The sequence below is a fragment of the Crocodylus siamensis genome, chromosome 13 (genome assembly GCF_052110815.1).
Source record: "Crocodylus siamensis isolate JL-2025a chromosome 13, ASM5211081v1, whole genome shotgun sequence".
Taxonomy (NCBI): Eukaryota; Metazoa; Chordata; order Crocodylia; family Crocodylidae; genus Crocodylus; species Crocodylus siamensis.
Window position 1 is genome coordinate 34107306 of NC_143407.1, and position 23663 is coordinate 34130968.

The following is a 23663-nucleotide window of genomic DNA, read 5'->3' on the forward strand; positions in this document are numbered from 1 at the left end:
GTTTTACCTCACTGGCTTTTCAGAAACACAACTTAATAGTTTGTCGACTATTTTGTTAAAGTACTGTAACGCTTTGATGTTGGATTCCCTGCTGCATCATGTTCTTCACAGCATAATAAAGTACTGTTTTAAAAGAATATTCTGTGCAGGCTCCTTGCAAAGGAGACCTTATCAAATCTGATTTTACAAGTTAAATGGCAATGTGCTCTTGTGTGTCTTGAAATTTTCTGTTTGAGGAGCAGAACGATCTCTCAGCTTCAAATCAGTTTTGTTTTGGTAGCTTCACGCTTCTGATGGGTATTTTAAGAAGCTGCATGCCATATCTTTTCACATATAGCACACCCCTTTCCCTCCCAAAATTGGGGTGCATATCTGTTTCTTTATTTTTATTTTTTTTAGAGCGGGGAAACTCTTCTTTGCTGGAAAAGAAGCAAGCCTGGACCTTGCTGGTCAAAGCCTGGTGTCTGAATTGGATTAGTAGCACAGAATAAAGACCCTGACTTGGAGTACATGGGAGCTTTTCTCCATTCTTATTGCTTAAATGTAGCAAAACAGAAGATAAAAATGAGTATCGACAGGTTAGAGGGGAAATAGTTGTTTGCATATGTGTTTAAATAATTTCTGTGCCCTTGGAATGTGTGTGAAGTTTTGAGTAAATGCCACTTCCCGAAACAGAGACACTTGCTGTAAATTTACTGTACTATGCATTTTAACCTTAAGGACAGAGACGGTAAGAGGCACTGGGGGTCTCAGACTGTAGTTAGTGAAAAGTCTGGGCAAAGATGTATTCTGTCACTCTCGATGTGATGCAGCTCAGGCTTATTAAACCTGTTGCTCCCAGGAGCATATTTTCAGGGCAAGGATCAGCTTTTGCAAACTTCTGTCTCTGGCTTTCTTCAGTTTTATCTTTCAGACAGATAAATGATAAATAAACAAGTACAGACATCATTACAGGACACGGTGGGAGAGGTGGAAACCAGTAGACAGTACCATCAAACTTGAGATGGAAGTGAATTGGAAGTCAGTGTATGGTATATAATGAGCCGGAAGAGTTTTTAGAACATGTGCTAGGCACTGCCCCAAAACAGAGGCAGATACAGGCCCAGTCTAATGCCGAAGATGATAATAGAAATTACAGCTAGCCCAGTATGAAAGGGGAGTGTTTGTAAATAGGATCTGAGATCAGAAAGATTGATTGCAGATACTCTAATACGGTAGGATTGTATGTAGTATTTAAACATGCCCTGTCCTCTCTCTGCCTGATTATAGTACGCTTCATGTCTATGTGGTCTTGCATCATCAAACAGTGAAGTTTAATATGAATATAAATTGTCCCAAATGAGATCAGCTTAGCTTTTACTTCAGGTATTTTCTCTGTTCTCTTTCCTTCATCAACCCAGCAGCCAAAATAGGTAATACAGCAGTGATTATATCTGAAGGAGTGGCCAACTGGTTTTTCTTACTTGGAGAAAAAAATCTTTACTTTTAAATCAGTCAACCTCTATTATTTTTTTAAAAAAAAAAACCTCCCAAGTTTGTTTTTGTTTTTAAATAGGCCTAAAAAATAAATAGGAAACCGCTTCATCTCCTGTCCCAATTAAATCTGCTCAGCATTCAATAACATGCATGGCTTTGTGTTCTTTGTAGCTTGGTATATAGATGGCATTTTGGGGGAGATTTGAAATTTTATTTTTATAACCAATTTTCAGGCTTAAGGGATGAGAGAGAGCTGATGGCTAATACTTGGAAGATGAGGACATCTCTTTTTGGATGTTGTCAGTCTTCAATATCAGATTCCTAAGCTTCGGCATTTTGCATGACTGCATACTGTATTATCGACTGAGCCATCTGGTTGGCATAGTTTCTTAACCCACCCACCTCCTTGCTATGCTAATCCTGGTGTGTTGATTGAATATAGTGCTTATTCCATGTGTGTAATGGTACCTGACTTCGCAGTTCTCGGTTTCTCTTTGTCTCTCCAGATAAAAGAGACTATTTGAAAACAAATTGTTCTGACTTCACGAGTAAGGGGGGAAACTGTAAGTGGTCGGTGTAAAGCAGTGGTGACCAGCCTTTTTGGCCCATGGGCTGTATGAGTAGCACCGGGTTGGTCTGCAGAGTGGATGCCATCTGCGGGCCCATTCCATCTGCAGCTGTGTGGAAACTGCCAGGCTGGGCCCAATCCAGCTGTGCAGGGCTAGGGGGCCAATGCAGGTGCGTTGGAACAGGGCCCAGTCCAGTCTTGAAAACTTGGTGGCAGGGCAGACTGCTCCCCCACTGCTAAATTTCCAGACTCAGGAGAGCCCTGCAGGCTGGGGGTTGAGCATCCCAATGTATAGCATGTCAGCGCTAGGACTGTGCCAGTTTAAACTGAGCTGTGCATCTCGGTGAAATGGAAGCAACAGCTGGTAACGTGGTTGTAGCTCGAGGTAGAGAGAGAGAGAATCGGAAACAGAAATCCAGGAGCATTTGCTTCCCCACTCCGCCCCTTCACTTGCTGCAGATTAAAGTTTGTGGCTTTGTGAAGTTGCTCTGTATGAGACTTTCCCCTCCACATAATGCATAATGGCTCTATTTAGCACATTAGCCTGATTATTCATGCTCTTGATGCGGCATAGATTAATGGTCTTTTGATCCCATCTTCCAAAATGTACTCCTGCCTTAATCATGTGCCTCCTCTATACTTTTTAAACCAGTTTTCAAAAATCTTTGTTTTGGATCCTGAGGAGTTAAAATGCTGTGATTGGAGCTTTCCCGCTTCCAGCAAGGATGATTTTGCTTTCCTGTTCCTTTTAAGCCTGTGCTGACTTTGAATCTGGTTCAGAGTCGCTGGTGGGATAGAGCTTTGAAGCTGCTGGAGCAAAGAATCTGCAAATAACCTTTCTCTTCTCCAAAGCAGAGCTAGTTGGTAGAAGTACTGGTTTCCATACCTCTAGTGATGTAGCAGTCATGAATTTTTAGGTTAGCTCTTCTGACTTAAAAAACTAACTGCAAAGCATACAGTTTTATATTTAATTCTATTTTATTGTGTTTATTTTTATCTCAAGCCTAGTGGATGTTTTATGGACATTTAAAAAAAAAAAATGCTTTTTTAATTCTGCTGTAGTAATCTTGTGTTCTCGGGTTGTCTGACCCCAGTACTCTTTCCTGCTGTGGCAGGGGGTCGGACTAGATGATCTGCTCAGGTCCCTTCCGACCCTAGAAACTATGAAACTATGAAACAAAATAGAAGCACAGAGCAAAATGGGTTTAGTTTCCATAAATACGATTATTCTTTTGGTCTCTTCACTGTTTTGTTTTGTTTTGTTTTTTTTGAGGTACATCCAGTTGTGTGCACATGCCTGTAAAAACTTTCAGTATTTCTATTTTAACTAGTTTAGTTTGTTTTTTTTGTTTGGTAGCAGAATCAGAATATTCTTGATCTATAAAGCGTGCTAGTAGTCAAGTGCTTTAGTTTTTCCTTTTTATCCATCCCCATTTGTCATAGTGAAAATGCTGCATTTTATTGGCCAAAATATCTATTTAAACCTTGTACAGTTTTGTTAATACACTAAGTTTTTCACATAAGGTGTAGATCATAGACATTACAGCTTCTCGGTTGGAGACTTTCAAAGCCTAAACCTGGAATAGCACAGTGTGTGGTAGTTTAGGACTAAGATGTGTGTACTGGCTGGGTTGCGTGTTGAAGCTGGCATCAACGTTTGGCTGTACCGCCTATTCCCAGGCCTGATTATTATGGAAACACATTCATCAAATCTTTTTTATTTTATTTTATTTTTTTTTTTGCCACTTTCTGCATCATGCCATTTGCAAAAACAAAGACATAAAGTAGCAAACAGTACGGAGTGACTTTTCTGCTTGGCCAGGGTGCCAGTTGAATAGAAATGGCAAACAAAAATACAAAGTTAAGTTTTAAGGAACTGTTTTGTAAGGAAACCTTTATAGAACTAGGTCAGGACACTGAAGTTAGTTTGCAGTTTAAAATGAGTTAGGCCACAGACGATACTTGCACTTGGATATAACGTATCAGACGAGTTCAGATTTTATTGCAGATTTAACACAATTCTGTTTTAACTTGCCTCTCTGACTTTTGGTATTAAAGAATTGTGAACCTCAAAAGCTGACTTAGCTTGATCTGCAAGGGTGTGTAGAGGAACTATAATTTAGGGTTGCTTTCTGAAGTAAGGCAGATGTGAATATTGTATATATTCACCCGCTTGGGTGGCTTAGTGGTTTTAAGTCTCTAACAGCAAAAATGATTGCCTAGCATGTATGGTAGAAGAACGTATCCCACAAGCTGAACAAGCAGTGGCAGTTTCTAGCTGGAGTTCCTGGAGTTAAGTGGCTTCTGCAGGTGTCCTAAGTGGTACGTGGTTGATTATGGTAGAATGAGGGTCCAATATGTGGACTGGAGAAATTACAGAACAGCATTTACGTGCAGAACCTTTTATAGACCATATATGGCTTTTTATAGACAGAAAAACACTGCTAACTATTTTATGACATCGACTTTTAAAATATATTAATATTTGAAAGGGGGTTGACCCATCGTTCTGCTGCCATTCCACTTCTGACCGCATCATATTGATGCTTTTGCTCAGCAGACCTCCAGCTTTAGCTGAACCTGCTTTAACAAAGCAAAAAAAAATGCTTTTTAGCAACATTTCCTTAAATAACATATGATATGTTTCCTCTTATAAGCAATATGGAGTTAATAAATCTTTCTTTCAAAGTTATTTTCTGTGGGGAAAGGGGACAGTTTGGCAGAAACAATTGTTTCCAACGAGAATAATGCGTTACATCGCACAGTCTCTCTGTTTAAAGAACTTGGTTCTGTCTCTGATGAGGGATCTTCAGTGCTGACTATGCTTTCAAGAATTGGTCTTTTCATACCCTCAACATTTGATCCGCATTTGGACCTGCCTATAACTTTGGCCTTTTCATCTTGCTCATTTGACTCCTTGGATTTCCCCCACCCCCGCATCTCGTTCAAATATCTTCATCCTTCCAAGGTGCTCCTCAGACTCTCCTGGGATCCAGAACCACTTACAAGAATCAAAAGAGTCTTATAGCTGTCTTCTTCCCTTTCATGGCTATCTCAGAAATATAAATGTTTTACAGCAATATTAAGAGTATTTCAGTGGAAGTAAACAGATATTGGTCTTTTTACAAGAAGAAAAAGTTATTCATGGGAATAGCTAAAATATATGGATTATGTGTCTGGCTTGTAATTCAGCAAGTCAAGTGGGGATACTGCAGCTAAGAAATTCTGAAAAGTCTACAGAAATCCTGGACAGTATTGAAGTGTTTGTAAGGTCTGCAATCACTTCTGTTAAATCTTTACTTGCCATAAATCCAGTCATGCTTGAGGATGTAAAGATGATGACAGCTGACCAGGAAGATCAATAAGAGGGGGATGGAAAAGAATGTAATTTGTGGAGTGCAAAGCTAACTTCAGAAAGTAAGCTTGACTCTTAATAAAATCAGAGGAGCTGGACCAGTAGCCTCACTGAGGAAGGCAAAGGAATGTCATCCACTCGCACTTCGCAGTAAACTGGGACCGTTTCACTGAAATGTGTATCCTCAGTGGGAACGATCAACAGAACACACAAATCTAAGCCTTAACATTCAGATCTAGGACAGAAATTCAGGAAACGGATTTCGCTTAAATCAGTGATGTCCGGTACTACATCCATCCAGGTTTATCTTAACCTGGTTTTGGCCAGTTTGAAAGTGGTTTGTGTGCACTGAATGTCTGTGGTTACAGATTTGAACTGGTTTCTGATCACTTATACTGGTTCATGTGTAATTACTGTCCCTAGCCCCAGTGTTTTTTGAATGCATACTTTCCAGGATTAGAAGGGAATGTAGGCTACTTAGAGGTGTCACTCACAGGATATTCTGTTTGTACACAAGGCTTTTACAGTTGCTTGCAGAATTGCTGATGCTCACGCAACTGCTACCAGCGCTTCGCAGATAAAGCTTTTAAGGTCAAGTCATTACTGTACAGCTCTTCTACTAGGCACCATATTTTGCATCAATCCTTGTAATACAGCAGATGCAGATACTTGTTAGAGAACAAGACTTGGAATGTAATATCCCTTACAGAACTAGTTTGTAGTAAAACTGCTAATTTGTTTGAACTGGTATGTTTCCCAATTAATTTTTTAGGTGAGAGAACTAAGGAAGATAAGTTGAAGAAGACATTAAATATATAACTTGATAGTCCAGGGAGGTACATCTTACATATTTCTGTATCTGTTAAATGATTAAAATCATGGTAGCAAAATACCTGCTTCAGATCTGTATCTCAGTGCAGCAGCTCCCCCAGTCTCACCTTTATTATTACTATTTAATTTTTAATTTTTTTTTTTTTTTTTTTGGCCTGAGCAGGTTTGAGGTATTTTTGACTAAACTGCTTTTGTTGGAAAATTAATAATTTTATTCAAATCTAAACATTTTGCGAGATTATACTAGTCTTGGGCAAGGTTTTGAGGTTCTGGATGAAATTTCTGGTTCAAAGTGCTAAACAAGCCAGTTGACCTCACAGTAGGTAATACCATGACACATGGTAGGGCAAGACCCTGGTTGTAGTCTCTCCAGACTGAATCGGGCAGGTCAGGGAACTGAACCTGGGTTTTCTACAACCCAAGTAAGTATCCTTGCTACTGTGCGGTTTGTTTCTTGGGGTGAGGGGGACATCAGAGGAGGGCTTCAGATGGTCTTGGGTATTGATTGATACGGACCAAGGAAATTTACCAAGTTTTCAGATTTTTGCAGTACAAGAAAATTACCTTCCCCGCTTTATGTTCCTTGATACTGGAGTTGAGTTGTGTGATTGCATTTTTCTCCTTGGTTTAGTTTAAAGTTACAGTATCACACCATTTCTTCAGCAAGCATGTTAGTGCCCATCACATCGTTGCATCTGTGGCCTAGGATAAAGAAAAATAATAATCTGAGCCATCCATTCCCTCTGCCTCCCCGACTCATCCTCTAGATCTCCTTAACTACACGTTCTTTAGTGGATCCTGAAAGACAGGGAGGCTTTTCATAGTAGAAGAAACAGGAAGCATATGTTTGTAGATTTTTGGTTAAGTGTTATCTCGTTCCACTTTAAGAGATGCAAATACTTGTCAAAATCAAATTTTAAATGCCTTGAAATGAGTTTCTTGTCATAAACATTAAAGTGTATTACTTAAAGGAAAGTAGACTGGGAAGTTAAAATAAGAAATTAGATCTTGTAGGCAAGCTGGCAGAAGCATGTTGCAATTTAACCAAATTTAAAAAAGGCTTACTAGTGTGGGTTTTATGAGATGGAGGTTCTGGTTCATCACCAAACCTTTATTTTGCTAACTAAATATGCCATAACGCATAAAGGAGTTTGAAGTGCAGAAAATGCCTTGGAAATTTTTACCATATGTTTTGGTTCTATTCCCATGTCATTAGTCTGAAATAATCAGTGCAAGTTGTGTTGTATTCCAGAATGTAACATAACTTTTACCACGGGACTCTGTTGTGGCTGGACAGGGACCTGTATCTCAATAGCTCTGAGAAGGTCTAATTTTGACTTCTCTTCTAGGCCAAGAAAGCAATTTTAAATTTGGATTAAAATGAAGCCTCGTGTTTGGTTCCATTGAGAAGATCTGCACACTGGCTGTTGCTGAAAGACGTTTAAATGAAGTAGGCGCTTGAACGCGCTCTCTCTTCTTTTCTTTTTATTCAGAGTTTTAACTTTCTGCAACCTGTAGACTTAGCCAGTAGGTCATCCCTGAACATGTATGATATTTATGAATTTCCAGCTAGGGATACGTGGAAAATGTCTCTCTCTCCTCTTTATTTTTATTTTTTATTGTAACTTGCTTGACTTGGAAGATGATCGTGACTAATTCTGAGCACATCAGTTGTGTCGGGTAATTGAATGCATGTACTATGTGTAAAAGAATCGTCGTCGTCATCCATATTGCCACTGTGAAACACTTGCTTGGACCTTGGACATTTTTCTTTTGCTGAAATTGATAATTTTCCTTCTGGCACCTCCAAGTTCGTGAACAAAGTTGAGTCTGCAGAAGAGGAGGAATTGTGAAGAGTGGGACTATACAGTCTTGTCATTGTAGAGGCAGCTCAGTGCTCTATCCAAAAATGTATTTGTTGGTCCAGTGTAAGTCTCCTACTTGGACCCAACTTCAAGGGAATATCATGTTTCTGTATATAGAATATGTGTTGCTTTTAACTTCTTGGATGTAGAAAGATACTCTTTTTGGTTCTGGATGTAGTGCTATTTGTGATTATTGACTCTGGGCATGAAGCCATCAGCTTTTTGGAAACTTCAGCTCAGAGTGAACACAGCAGCACCTCTCCTCAGCAACATGGTTGCTCAGCTGCTTTTTGTGATGACTACTATTTAATTTTTGTATTGGAGTAGTACCTAAAGGGCCCCAGTCCTGGTTTAGACCCCATCATGCGAGCTTCTCTGGAAACACGAAACAAAATGATATTGTTCTCCGCCCCCCCCCCCCCCCCCCCCCCCCCCCCCCCCCCACACACACACACACACACACACACAAAGGATTTACAGTCTAGTCACATCAGACCTTCTCTGTATTGGTTCCCTAGAAGAAATTTGTTGTTATTAAGATGCTCGCAGATCTTTGCCAAGTCCTGTGATGAGGACTACAGGCAGCTGCTCTACTCTCAAACACGATAAAGCTGTCAGCAAGTTGGGTAAATCTAGTGCATTCATGAGACAGCGCATTCTCAGGGACTGGCTGAAATTAAAGAAGGAACTTCCCCATTAATAAAACAAAAGCAAAAACCCTCAGACATCAGTATTTTCCACTCCAACTGCAAAGTACATAATGTATGTGTTTACTGAAGACAGTAGTCTCCACCCACCCAATCCATATACCACTGCATACATTTAAAAAGATACAAGTTCAAAATAAAACTCCTTTTTTTTTCCCCCCCCCGTTGCACCGGGAAAGGCAAAAAGTGAGAACTCTGGTCAATTAATACCAGTCACACTGAATACTATTGAAAGCAGAGCTTAAATGGAACAGACTTTTAACAAAAGAGAAAATAAAGAAACAAGACAGAGTCACAGTTTTTATACTGATTTATTGATATTCATTCGTCAGCACTCATGCAGAGAATGGACTTTTCATTCAAAGTACGCACTATGGCTAAACACAACAGTATTTTGTATTACATAGTGCATCTCTTACAGAAGGTAAACTAAAATGCTTCATAGATGAAAAAAAAATATAATAACATGGCTTTTGGCAAGCACCGTCATTACTGTGAGCCCAGCAAAAATAGAAAGTTGCTTAATTTCTGGTGGTGCTGGATTCAACTCCCATGAAAGTTGGTAGGTTAGCTAATTGGGTTATATCTTTTCTAATTCTCTGCATTAAGATGTTTGCATGGAAAGGTACAACTTCCAGCTGAAACTTTATCAGGAGTACTATACCGAAGCAGGAGCAAGTGAGCAGTATTGGCATGTGGGATAAGTTTTTAGCCTCAGGGAATTGCTTTGTATGGAAGTTGTTTTCATCTAGCTAGAGGGCAATTTTAGCACATTTTCAAATATACAAACCAATAGTAGACTTTTTTTTTTTATCATTTAGTTAAATGGAGTTGCAGAAAAGGTGGTGCCTTTTTGGCAGAAAAAGCAGTTTTCATTACTTTAATTGTGTGATTTATCAGGATTTTCAGCTTTTTATAAATGCTATAGTGTTATATGACAGAATTAAAAGGATTTAGAATAAAAGGAGTTTAAGAAAAGGACTTTGCAACAGGATTTCAGTACTTTTTATATTTGATGGATTTAGCTAGCTGTCTTTCATTTCAATCATTCTGCTGCATTTTGTTAAACACGACATGTGGAGCAGGTGTGTACAACGTCAGTGCATCTCACATGCGAATAAACACAATTTTACATATAAAAAATTAATCTGCTATAACTTCAAGGATTAAATTCTTCCTCTCCCCCACCCTCAAACTACGAGGGGGTGCTGACTCCATTTGGCATTACAACAACACATGTTGCGGTCTGCAGTTTCATGGCTAGGACTGCTATTAACTTGATTTTATGCACTGCAAAGTCCTTCCACTAATGACTTTTCTCAAATATTAATATTTACCTTTAAAAACGTATATTTGAAGTAGATAATGGAATTTTAAAAGAATGTGAGCGTGATTTTGCAGTTGGAAGTGTAAGAGCTTTGTACAGTTATGTAGAAATGCATATATTGGTGCATCTATTGATTGGTGCTCCTGTTTGGTTCCCTGTAAATATTTTCCCTATTAATTCATCTCCCTTTTGTGTATTATGCCATCCTTTCTCTCTATCGTATTGCTGTTAAACTTAGGACTGGACCTTGATACAAACTTGTGGGCTCGTGTTTCTAGTATAGCTTAAATACATGAAATGAAATGCTAGCTCTGAAGTCAGTGCAGAACTCCCACTGGCTTGGTTGCAGTAAGGGTTTCACTCTTAATGCAATGTCTGTTGAGGCTGACTAGGTAAACAGGAACAAATGGAGTTCATCTGTTACCAATATTGGGGGGTGGGGGGGAAAATGAAATGGGTTGCCAGACTTATTTAAAAAAAACCCTTCATGTTTCATTTATCAATTTACAGATCAGTACTTATAGTACCGTACAGGTGTGACCCATAAAAGACCTTGGAAGGAGCAAAATAAAAGGGAAAACCGTTTTGGCTGCTTTACGTTACTTGTAAGGCTATTGTTGATAGTGAAATTATTGATGTGAACAATTTAACATTACAAATATCCAAATGTGTAGGAGGGAAGACTTCAGCCTTGTATAGATGACATTGCTGAACAGTTTTTATGTAACAAATTAATAGTATGTACCCATACTATTAATTATTAACAGGCACTATTAAGTGAAAAAATATATTGTTAATTGTTGTGCCTTTCTGATTTAATTCATTTAGAAGTACAGCCTCACAATTAATTGTGAATTAAGTTTTGAACAGAATATGTTACCAATACTTGATAAGTCATTGTGCTGATCAGAAAGGCCAAAAGGTTTGCATTTCACAAAGATAATTTAAAAGAAGACTCTCTCAAAGAGGTTACTCAGTTTTGTGCACGTGTTTGTTTTTAAATTCAGTAAATATACATCTGAGAATTGAACAAAAGAGTAACAGGGTAGGGAGATTTTATGTATTTATTTATTTTACTTTATTCCTACTTAGATGTTGGGCACAACTTGAAAATGGCACTTAGGAATTTTTTTAAAAGTGACTGACCAAGACAGTACATTCACTCCTCGACTAAGATGTGACTGCAACTTGCATAGATGTACATTAATTCAGGGACTGACAGCTCTGAGCTTGTAACAGAGTGACTCTCGGAAAAGACTGCACAACCTACCCGAGAAGCTGGATAAATATTCAGGTGGCCAGTCTGTGCTGCTGTCACTACACTGATACCAGTGCCCTAGCTAGTTACTTTAGAGCTAGCTTGTGCGTGCCTACGTGAGCTGCTGCCACACTTTTTTTTTGCTGCAAAGGACACATCCCTGAAGACTTATTCGAAGCGAGTCCCACTGATGATTCCCAGCCCCAAAGTGCCTACGTCACTTGAAAATGGGACTTGGCTCCTGAGTAACTTGTGACAATCGTGCCCAGTTGAATCTTGTATCTGTTTTAGGGTGTGATGCAGCCTCGTTTTAGGCATACGCTAGCACTGCAGCTTATTGCACAAAGGAGTGGGGGGACCACTCTTACACTGTGTGACCTTTAATGGAGTGAATTGAAAAAGGTGAGAGCCTTTCAGAGGTGGGGCCATTGCTGTCTTAGAAGAGCTCTACAGAGCACTGGAACGTGAGCGAGTGTTGCTCGACGTGACTTTGTAAGTCAAGATCCCATAATCCTGTCTGAGAAGAATAAGGAATAATTCCAGTGTCCCGGCCAAAATGTCCTTTATTCATTTACACCCGTCACTAGTCTTCAAGCACTGTTGTTCCAGAGGATGGCTCTGATTTGTGCCCCTGTTGCTGAGCGTGTACTGGCTACTGGGGCAGGGGGTGGAAAACCGATGTGCTGTCACATTCTTGTCCTTTTCATTAAGAAAGCCTGTAGAGAGACCCAATCAAGAAGCAAGCTTTAAAAATGCTAACCGCCCTTGCTTTAGAAGAAAGGGTAATTTTATTCCGGCTTCAGATTTTGTTAATGATTTGTGCTTTTTAAAAAGTAGACTGCAATTTGACTAATCTTAAAACGAAGATGTAATTGCATCTTTTCAGTTTGTGCAGGTGGTAGGTACATCATTGCAGTGAGTTGTGAGCTGGTAAGCACAGCATGATGAAAATAAAAATCTGATAAATACTTTTTACTGAGAGTTTAATCTTCTGCTTTTCTGTCTAATCAGGTACTCAAAAATGTGATAACTTTTCTGAGAAGAGACCCCTTCTTGGTATGTGTAAAAGCATTGGATCTTCTGGGTAAGAACTTCTCATTCTATAGATATAGATACATATATATAATATATATATTTTTAATCTTTTTAGTATGTGAATAGGCATCACAGTAGTAAAGTTGAGGGCTTCTCCTCCACACACAACTTTTCTTTGTACCCAGATGTTTATGATATCAAACTGTGAAATGTTTTCCCTCGAGTTTTCAATCTACCAGCGCACTTTTTTTTTAAGACAGTTTTTTGTGGGTTTTTTTTAAACTTGCGGATGAAGGCCAGTGATACAAAACTAATGTAAAATAGATGAGGAGGTATTTTGAAATCATGTGGGATTATTTTCTCTCAGCATAATCTCATTTTCATGATTCACCCTTTTTGATGGTAATAATGGATGAAGTTATTACAGAAAAGTAGTCAAAACAGGTCGCTGTGCCTCAAATAACTGAGAGATGTTTGCAAGCCATGGGTGATTTATTCTGTGCACGCAACGTGATGGATTGCTGTTTTAATTTAATCGGTGGCCATGTATTAGCAAAATGAACAGTTTGTGCCACAAATGCTGCTGCTTTGTTCACTTAGAAAAATGAGTTGGCAGCTTTGCTTCATGCTCTGGAGATACTAATGTAGTATCTTATGAAGGACCTGATCTTGAGACCTGATTCCTTTTCTGATTCTGGACTGGGAAGGATGAGGGAGTTGACACTGAATTAGAAGGCAGTCCAGCAACTATGACATCAAGGAAGTCATGCTTGCATGTGAATATGTTCACGTACATGCTCATGTTGAATAACTTTTTCCACAAAACGAAGACTGAAAACTGGAATCCTGCGTAACAACCAGAAAGTTTAATATGCTGTTTTTGTTATAGCTTCTTTAGTACACCAACCTATTTTGCACAGGCTTTGCTATTCTCTAAAGCTCCTGCTGCTCTGGCTCCAGCCCTGGCCTGGAGCACGGAGCACACGGTGGCTCCCAGCCCTGGCCTGGGGCTGTGGATGTGCCAGTGGTGGCAGTTCTGACCTGGGCAGGTAGCAAGAGCAGCAGCTCCAGCCCTGGCGCAGCCCCATACTTGAGCCTGACATGAAAGGGGAAAAAAAGTGTAATTTTGAATGTGGAAGGGTAGAACCTCCTCTTGGATTCAAGTAAATATGATGCTATGAAATACAGTTTTTTTTTTACCTTAGAAGCATCAGTTAGAGGGTCTTTTTAACATAATGAGATTCTTCTGAAATCTTAGGTTATTGTTAGATAAGCTGACTCAGTGCTTTGGGAAAATACGTGTTTCTTCAAGGCAGTCCTCTGCGCAGAGATTCAGCAGCTAAGCTGCTGGAGCCAGTCTTCATAGGTTTAATGACTAATTCTGCGGAACACCTATTTTAATGAAGAATTTATACACTCTGGGCTTGCTGAAGGTTAACGAGCAATTCCTAGGAGCATTGCTTGGTATTCATTATTAGTATGGTAACACAGGCTATTGATGCTACCTGTCTCAAATTTAAGTACCTGACCAGGAAAATTATACACTTAAGCGTCTTCCTTTTCAGATGTTTACCCACTGGAAAACTTTTATTTATTTATTTATTTTTTAAATAAACAAGATGCATATAATCTTATGGAAAATATTTTCTATATAGAACACTATATATTCCTGGGTTGTAAATGTTGCATTATATTTGTTTAGCTGGTAGGATTTTTCATCTTAATCCCAATAACTGATTTTGTGTTGGAAAATAGTTATGCTTTGATGGAACTGACTTTTCCCTGTGTGTGTGTGTGTGTGTGTGTGTGTGTTCTGAAACAGGCATCTGAGTTCTGAACAAAACAGGAATGTACAGGAAGTGATAGCTTTGCTGTCATTAATTCAGTAATTATGAATTGCTTCAAAGATTACTTTGCTATCCAATTCTGTTTCAAATATAACGCTTGTTCATCATCTAAAAATCAACAAAATAGTTTCCCAGTCAACCTTTTGATGTCTGCAAATGGAAAGTGGCCTTTTAAATCAGGCCTTCATACATACGATTAAAAACCTGATTTTAAAAAAGTACTGGTTTTTGTTTTTGCAGTGAACATCCATCAGAGAATTGTTGTGATGTGGCTTGAAATTTTAATTTCTATAAAAAAAAAAAAAAAAATACTTTTGTTGTGGCTAGGACCTGTTGCAGTCAGTGTTCAGTAACCTGCAGAATAAGGGCTCTTGAGGATTTTGCATTGTCACCACAGTAGTTCTGAACAAGTTGTGGTTTTGCAAGACTTTATCGTTTGTAGTAAAGAATCTAAGGATTATGCTTTTTTTCTTGACTTTAAGTGGAGCTTTTGTTTACATAGAGGTCCCTGTAAAATCATTGTTAAAAACACATATGCACAAAAAAATCAGTGTAAATTATCAAGATACTGTCTGATGGAAGCCCTACAAATCAAAGTTTCATTGTTATGACTTGAATTCTGTTGTTAACTAGTGGTTTTATGCTTAGCAGCACCTGCATTATATCTTCCTTTTTAATGCATCTCTGCCTTTGAACAGATGGTAAATCTAGTTTAATGAGGTGTATGAAAGAAAATCTTACATTTATATAACATCTTTTCTTCTGGAGGATATTCTCTTTACAGTCATCCTCTCGCCTACTGCTGAGATTAGGTTAGCTCTGGCATGAAATGCAGCAGCTGTCTCATAGCCCACATATTACCAGTAAACTGTTTAGGACAGGAAATACGACCATTATTCTAGTCATTGAAATAACAGGTAGATTTAATAATAATACTTAGCACTGGCACAACATTTTCCAGCCATACATCTCAACACACTTTTTACAGAGAATTACTGAAGAGTATACCCTCTTTAACAGAGAAATAGCCTGAATGTCTGCAAGACTCGATGACTTTTCAAAAGGGAGTCAAAGATAGAACTGAGACTAGAATCCAGGTTTCCTAGCCCTTAATATGTTGCACAGTACTTTGGATTGCACTTTCTCTGAATGAGAGTGAATAAGCTGAATGAACTGGGATATTATGAAAATAGGGCTAATGTTTGGTGAGAACAGGAATCTGGTTGAATGTCTCATTCATAAGCAGCACCATGCCTCCAACACTATGTCATCGTCACTTACTTGAAGAGAAAGAGTGTCATCTTCTAAATTGCTCATGCCATCTCCAACAGCCTTCTTTCTGGAAGTCTCCCATTCTCGTATTAACTCTGGTTACGTTGTAAGGTCTGAGTGGAGCGCAGCCTCAGCCAGTTTGCCCGTAGGACTCGCAGAAATTATTTATAGCCTTGGCCAGCCTCTGGTTTGTCCTAGCTGTTCTTTTTAAACCTCTGCTTCTCAATTGCTTCCGTGGTCCCTCAGTGGCTGTCCTTGCTTCTTTCCCGGCTCAGACTTGACTATCTCGAGTCCTTCAAAATGGAGGTTTTTGTAAATCTGTGCTGTTTTCAGCAGAGGAGAAAAGCACATCTTTGTTTAGAAGAGGTGAATGTCTGGCATGGTAGTTTTCAGCATGCGTTGAGAGGACTGTAGCATGCAACATCTTACACTAATTTTGGACCCCTGCTGTACCTAAATATTAGTGTTTTAGTTCAGGCTTCTTTTTCTCTGCAGTAATTTGACAGCATTCAGCTTTCATTTCTCATTCTTGTAGGGAAAAAAAGTCTTGAATCTATTAACTTTGTGGGTGTAAGGCAAAGAGCGAGTACATTTTACATTCGACTCACGATGGAAACTCAGCATGCACGACAGTTTGGGGAGGGGTTCGTGTAAGCAGTTGGATGCTTTTCCAGGATTTTTTTTGAGCGTGGGCAAACGGATCTTTTAAACTATTAGAACTCCGTGCAGACATTCCTGCATGGCAGAAATCTAATGTACAAATGCGGCATCAAATCATGATTTCTGGAACTTGTGGTGATGAGTTTAAAGTGCTGTTATATCAGTTGAAAGTTCCAGTATATAGCCAAGCTGTATTTAAAGTTTTATTTCATAGAAAGATGCTAGAGTGAAACTCAACCAAGTCTAATAGAGATGAGTTCAGACATGCATTGTCATTTTATAGCACTCTCTCATTTGAGACTATGTCAGTGAGAGATTGACATGTTCATGTTTAGGAGTTGGGATTTCCTGATTCTAACCTCTACTCTGCATTAGTGGTTAGTCTAAGGAAATTCTTCTGTACTCCTTTTGCTATAAAGTGCATATAATACAGTGGGGGGATTGTGATAGAATTGTATTTTCAGACTGCTTTGATGCAGGATGTTCTTGTTTCTGGCATCCAGAGAATTTGGGGGGTTAAAATGAGTCATTCACTTTTAAAACTATTGCTAATGATAAAAATGCTTTAAATATTGTCACTGTCCCTCTGCCTCATGTATTCTAATTCCTCAGAGATTTGGAGTGAAGCAAACTCCAAACTGCCTTTCTGTGGTCTTTCTGATAGCAGATGTGTATGCAAGGAGTTTTCCACTGGTATCTCCTAATACGTGATTGCACTGTTTTCTACTAATCTAGGTTTGTCTTTTTAAAAATGTTACTATTTTTTCTTATGGACTTGAGCAATAAGGTGAATTATTTCTCAGTACTGACAAAGCATGGAGCATCAAATGCACCTTTATTCTCCTGTGATCTGCCCGATAGTCAAGGCAGCCCTTATCTTTAATGATATCTTTTGCATTTTAATTGAGGAAGCTTTACAGGATCGCTAAGATCCTAAACAGGAATGTACAGGCAAATTTCCTTCAAGGTTTTAAACATACAGCGTTAATGGAAGTCATGTGGTTAAAAGCCTGCTCTTATAATTTTACCCCAGAGTATCTAAGATTTCTAAAACTCTCCACTAAAATAAAAGAGAGAGATCTGTTGCTGGTTGGAGTATGCAGAGTCTGTTTTCTTAGCTATTCCAAATGGTCTGGACAGTTACTCAGCTCATAATTGCGGGAATGTTAACTTTTACGTCTCATTTTAAGAGGGAAGCTCTGGGACGATATTTGGATCAAGCATCATTCCTGTATTTGGGATTTGAGATGCAACTTTTTGTGGAGCAAATGTGGCAGTATGTACCTCTTCCTAGCCCTGCTTTATTCCTTTCCCCAACCATATGCGGTTCAATATAAGCTCGCTGTGTTCCTGGACTCCGCTGACAAGAAATTCATGGAGATTTATTACAAAATAATGGTTCTCATCTTTACTTCAGTCCAGGTTGGTGACTACCTTGAAACTGGTAATTCTCAGAAGTTCTTTATTAACATGTGTAATGAAGAGGCTAAAAGTGCAGCCACAGTCTGTAGGGGGAAGAGTAAGTTTAACTTTATTACAACAAGAAAAAAAATATATATATATATAGTAAACTAGGCTTGGCAACGGTTGCTGCAGACAAGAAGCCGAACCCCCAGCTGAACTGATTGAGGGTTAAAAAGAATCTCCTCTGACCGCAAGGAGCAAGGTTTTGGCTCCGGTCGGCTAACTGGAAAGCTGGGGCCATGCAAGTGTATACGGTGGAAAAGCTTTTTCAGATCTCGGGGTTGTCCAACCCATGTAACGAAACAAACCGGAGAGAGAGAGAGAGAAGATCCACGATCTAGCTACATTTCTTTGAAATAGGCCAGCCAAGATTTGTGGCCATTCAGAGTACAGAATCCAGCAGATGATGTTTTAGATGAATAGATCCCTCTGCTCTTATAGAAAAGTGGTAATTTGTTTATATCCCCAAAGGAAGCTCATGTTACATTGGGCAAAACATCAGGAATGGGTTGAGAGGCCTGGTGGGGGGAGGCCGTGCGGGGCGGGGCGGAGGGGAGGGTGGCTTGTGCCCAATAGACAAAATACATCTTTTTGTAATGAGCCTCTTTGAACTGAAGTGATGAATTTATTTTTGTACTGAGCTGTAATGGAGAATTATGTTGCTGCTTTGAAATATCTTTTTGGCATGCAGCTTTAGGTGACATCAACTTTACTGTTAGAAATAAGTTCTTTACAAATGTCTTAGGTAGTGTTAGCTGTAGGGTTTCTCCAAATAATTATTTCATTAAAGGGGATTACACTACACTTTCTAAACTCACTCTTTTTCTTACAACGGGGTGTTTCAACCTAGTTTTCTGTAAACCCATTTTTATTTTGTGAAAGTCAGATTTTCCATTTAGAACTAAGTTCATAAAATGACTGAGAGGGCTTGCACAGTTTCACTGTATAATCATTTCAAAATAACAGTTTTTTCAACCACCAAAAAGGATGCAGTCTTGACACACAAATGGGAAACAGATTGTGTGTTTTGGCTGATACTGCTATGCTGGTTTAGATGTTGGTTCAGTCAACTTCAGTCTTAGATTACAAGATTTGCAAATTAAAGGAAAACCAAAAAGGAAAGAACATCTGCATAAATTCTGTCTTAGTGAGCCTGCCTGTCCAAGATTCCAGTGTTTTACTTGTAGGAGGGACAATACTTTACACCAAAAAAAAAAAAAGTATTGATGACTCCTGGAACATCTTAAAACAGAGATTTTAAGTGGTGAATGATCTAGATTAGAAATTGTATAGACAAAAAGTCAGTGCAGAGTTTGACTGATGGAAAGACCAACTGAATCTTGCCAGTTGTGTTAACTGATGGTATATCCTTAGGTGCACTAAAGAGATTTTTGCCATCGTAGGTGAGAGTGCTGATATGCATGGTTTGGTAACCTGCCAGAAAAACAAAACCGATAAACTGTGGCTTTCCAAAATGTGCGTATGTAAATACATGGAGTTATTAAAACACATCAAACTTTTTTTTTCTGAAATTGCACAACTATTTAATTTGAACTAACTTCCAGTGGTAAAACACGACCAAGTTATAAATTCAAGAGAAATTGAACAGCACAGTGGAAGAAACGTCTTTTTAGAAATAAATGAACAAATTTAATCGTGTTTGCTTTTTTTTTTTTTTTTTAATGTGTCTACAGGGAAACAAAGCACAGCTGTAAGAATCGGTGAATAGTGTGATTCACCATCGAAAATCCCTGTGCATTAAACAAATCAAAGCTAAACGCCATAGAAGTCTGCATTTCACCTAAAGTAAAGCAAGAAGACGGCACTACTCAAAGAAGTGGCCATGCCGTAAAAATGCGTGCGGGCGGTTGTTCTTTCGATTAATCAGATGCCAGGCACATGAATAACAAATGCTTTAAACTGGAACATTGCAGCAAGTATGTCTTGCCTATCAAGAGCTGACTCAAGCGTTTCTTCCCAAGTGACAAGCTGTACAACCCTCCTCATTGCCAAGCCTTCCTTCTTCCCTGTTTTTGTTGTTCAGTTCTTTGTTTAATTGTTAATTATTTCACCATAACCTAGAGCAGTACTTCTTGTAATGATATACATACATACCTGCCTTGATGAAGGATTAAGTCAATGTGCTTGTGTTTTCCTGTCTGAGAGTAGACCTTAGTTGTTTGCTATAGCAATTTATCTCCAAGACAATGTTGGAAACCCTGTAAATGGTTTACCTTGAAGAATTAAAAGTTCTAAAAATTACTTATGACAGGACCTCAACACCTGACTGCACTGGCCTTTCGTGTGTTTGTAGCTCTTCACAGATATGTAAAATTCCCTGCTTTGAACAGTTTATTGTCCAAATAACCATGTGGAGACATATGATGCACAAGATAGAGATATGAGACCATTGGTTAGAAAAATCAGCTGTCCAAAATTTCACAAAGTGAGTATTTGAATATTCATAGATTTTGTTTTTTTAAGGCCAGAAAAGACTTTGGTTATGATCATCTACTCTGACCTTTTGTAAACCAGAGAACAGTACCACCTTGCCCAATAATTTCTACTTTCAGTCCGTAACTTCTCTTTGAACTTCAGGATGTATTTTAGGAATACATCCAGGTTTAATTTAAAGACTTCAAGCCATGGAGAATCTAGAGTGATTTGAAGAATGAGACGGAGGTCACTTAAGTGCATGAGAAGCGAGAGGGAGTTCCAAGTGTGGGAGATGGCAAGAAGTAAAGGGGCAAGTTTGGAAGCTGTGGGAGGAGTAGATGGATGGAGCACTTGGAAATACATAACTTGGCTAATTACATTTTTCTTTTTCAACAGATTGGCTTACAGCACTACACAATTAGTGCAAGCAGGCTTTGGAAAACATAGCTTAGTATTATAGTTACCATGGATTAAAACCTACTAATGTTAATATGGATTTAATTCAATGTGTTAATGTTTAGCCAAAAAATAGCTTTACCAGAAAAGTATAAAAATGATGCTATTAAAACTGAGTTATAATGCAACCTTGCATTTAATTTTAATTTTTTTTAAGATTTTTTTTTTTTAAATCCAGCATCTATCTGGCAAACCATCTTTCCTTCTGGTTAATGTGAGAATCCAGAGTCCAGTTTTCAGAATCTGTGGTTTGTAACTTTTTAAAATTTAGCTGGCTGTGAAATGATTTAGAAGTGACAAACAGCATAGCTTTCTTGAAGGATCACCCAGGAGAAGGAAATTAAGATGAATGAAGTTCTTGTTCCCAGTTCTCCCACAGCTCTGAGCAGCCCTCCCCAAAATATTTTAACTGGAATGGCATTGTAGAAGCAGTGGTTATGTCTCAGAGCCACCAGGTTATGCCAAGGATTGAATCGGAGGGTGGGATGTGTGAAAGGGTGTATGCTGTCATAATCGAGGAGATAAAATACAGCATGTTTTTTCAAATTACCCATTAAATAAAATGTGGATTGGACAGATGGTTATGATTTTCAATTTTATTGGACACCGCCAAGTGGATTTCATAAAGTCTGTAAAATAATAAGTCCTTTGTTTGCATGAGACTTTGTATGATTCACAAAATCCTGTCGATTCGTTTCTCCACCCTTCATTTTCTCAGCCTGCAGGATGGTCAGAAAAGGTTTTAATTTCTTTAAAGCCACCACATCTGAATGCAAGACTCTAAAGACTACTGAGTTATATACAACAGGGATTGCATCTCAACAGGCCAGCTGGCCCCTCTTGTTTCCCCAAGCCGGGATCACACATACCTAAACCATCCTTGACAGATACTTGTCCAGTCTGCTTCAACACACCTCCAGTGAAAGAGATCCCACAATCTCTTGAGGTAAAGCCATTCCCGTCCCTGACTCATCCTTACAATTTTTCTTGATATCCAACATAAATCTCACTTTTTGCAATTGAGAGGGACATAATATGCCGCTTCATTTTGAACGCTGTAACAAGTGTCAGAAGACCAAAGCAAAATTCAGCCAAATCTGCACGTTGCAGTCGCTTCACCAAGTCACATGTTTAGGTATGCAGCACAGAGCTGTCTGGGGAACAGCAGTCCGTTTTCTGACCATGTTTGAGGTTTCAAAATTCGCTTTAGTTGCAGAAAATATTTTGAAGACAGGCAAACCTCTTGAATTAATTTTTTTGCAAAACGAAATTGTTTTGGCTTGGGCTTCTTCTCACTCTGTCTTTTCTCCCTTCCTCTGGTCAGCTGTCTCCAGAAGGCCTTGGACTGCCAGACCTTTCCCCATAAAAATGTCACTGAAGCCATTGCATCTCATGCTGACTCTGAATATGTGGCATATTTTGGTGAAATTTCACAGATCAGATGTTCTGACCAGTTTTAAGGATGAGAAACATCTGATTCTGTTTTTTTCTCATGCATTAGAATTGTGTTAAGAATAAAAGGTCCAAGCACGAGATGCTGGAGGCATTGTTATCTTGTGATCTGAGAACAGGACGGGGAGCCAGGAACTCCACTGTTCAAATCTTGGCTCTGCTACAAATTCTTGTCTGTAGCAGGTCTACATATCTTACTTCTCTTTGCTGCTACTTGGACACGGACCAGCTGGACGTTTCTGGAGAATGGTGCGTCTCCTTTCATGAGCAGGGCACACTATTTCCATAATGTTTCTAGAGCTGGAGGACCTTTAGGAGCCAGCTCAGGATCTTGTAGATAGCATGGCAGTAACAATGCATCTCTCTCAATGTTGTTGTTCATTGTTTGGTTTTATATTTTCTCCCCTCAGATGTGATAGGCTTCTTTCTCATAAAGTCTGAAATACTCAAGGGCTTATTACAAGTAGGATGAGTATCCCTGGTCATATTATTCCCACCCCCCCTAACCTTTGAGGGAACGCATATGAAGGGATTGATTTTTGATGCCATGAAAAAACTGCAAAGCAAAATGTGTACTCCCATCATCTGTTTTGCAAGATCTCTTCTAATCCTAGCAGATGAAACAATGTTGTCGTCACTAGTTATTGTAGGAAATACATGTTAGTCTTAACAGCTCTCATGACAGTATTTTATGAGGCTGAGAGAGAGGAAAAAAATAATCTATAAGACCTATTACCTGCACACAAAAAAGGTAGGAACCCTTTCTTATTTTTAGAAGGCAAGTTTAAGGCTTGTTTCCCTTTTTAATTGGTTTTGCTTTGTATAATTATTCATTATTATTTCTTGCAAAAGACATGATAAAATATCAGGAAAATATATACCTTCAGTTCTACAAAATCTTTTGTTAACCAGTGCATCATCATTTAGTCGCATTAGTTGCTCCGTCATTTAGTTGTATTAACTAATTGCAACTTATGGCTTGGTTGCTATTGCCTCTAAATATTGTGAATATTTGTTATGGTCTTTAAATATTGAGGGAAGAATCTGGGGCTCTCCTGCCGTGTTGAAATCAAAGCTGCAGGTTGGGTGAAGCTGAGGTGTTGTTAAAAAAAAAACCAAACCCTGGGATTAAAACGTACTGATGATCCTATGTCAGATTTGGTAAGGATGCAAGCAAGAGCTATTTACTGGCCAGATTTCACCTCTTAAAAACTCTGGCGATTTCTGAGCTTCTAAAGCTTTGCTTTATAAAACTATAAATAAAATAAACCTTACTGAAGGGGGCAAGGGAAGTTTTTTTTTCCTTTTCTTTTCTTTTCTTCCTCCCCCACCCCGGTTGGTTCCAGGGTGGCAGGAAGGCCTGGCTAGCTGTTTGCAAACACAGTCATAATTTCATATCATTTGTAGTTATTGGCTGCTGCCATATGTATTATGATAAGGAGGAAAATAGTCTTCAGTGATATGCAGAGCCAGATAAAACCAGCTGCAGCGCATACCTTACTTGAGTAACTTGTCAGAAGAAGCACTACAGGGAAAAGATAATACAGAGTGCCATTACAGGCAAAGCTGCTCGTTCTAGGACCACTTTAAATTCCGCTTTAAATTATTAAATACTGTAAATGCTATAAAGTTAATTAGAAGAGGAACAAACGCT

The 23663-nt window shown here is 38.8% G+C and overlaps 1 protein-coding gene and 1 long non-coding RNA gene across 5 annotated transcripts in view; one reads left to right on the plus strand and one right to left on the minus strand.

The window, feature by feature from the left end:
• BCAS3 (BCAS3 microtubule associated cell migration factor) overlaps positions 1 to 23663 on the plus strand; it is a 457217-nt gene that overhangs the window by 27571 nt on the left and 405983 nt on the right. For all 4 annotated transcript variants that reach the window (XM_090025357.1, XM_090025360.1, XM_090025358.1 and 1 more), the window contains exon 7: positions 12399 to 12471. In XM_090025357.1, coding sequence (XP_089881483.1) covers positions 12399 to 12471 — 73 coding nt within the window. The remainder of the gene's footprint in view (positions 1 to 12398; positions 12472 to 23663) is intronic.
• Positions 11722 to 15657, minus strand: LOC149854231 (uncharacterized). The gene is made up of 2 exons (XR_016438866.1): positions 15551 to 15657; positions 11722 to 12103 (listed from the first exon to the last, which is right to left on the minus strand). It is a non-coding gene; the product is annotated as an uncharacterized LOC149854231 (long non-coding RNA).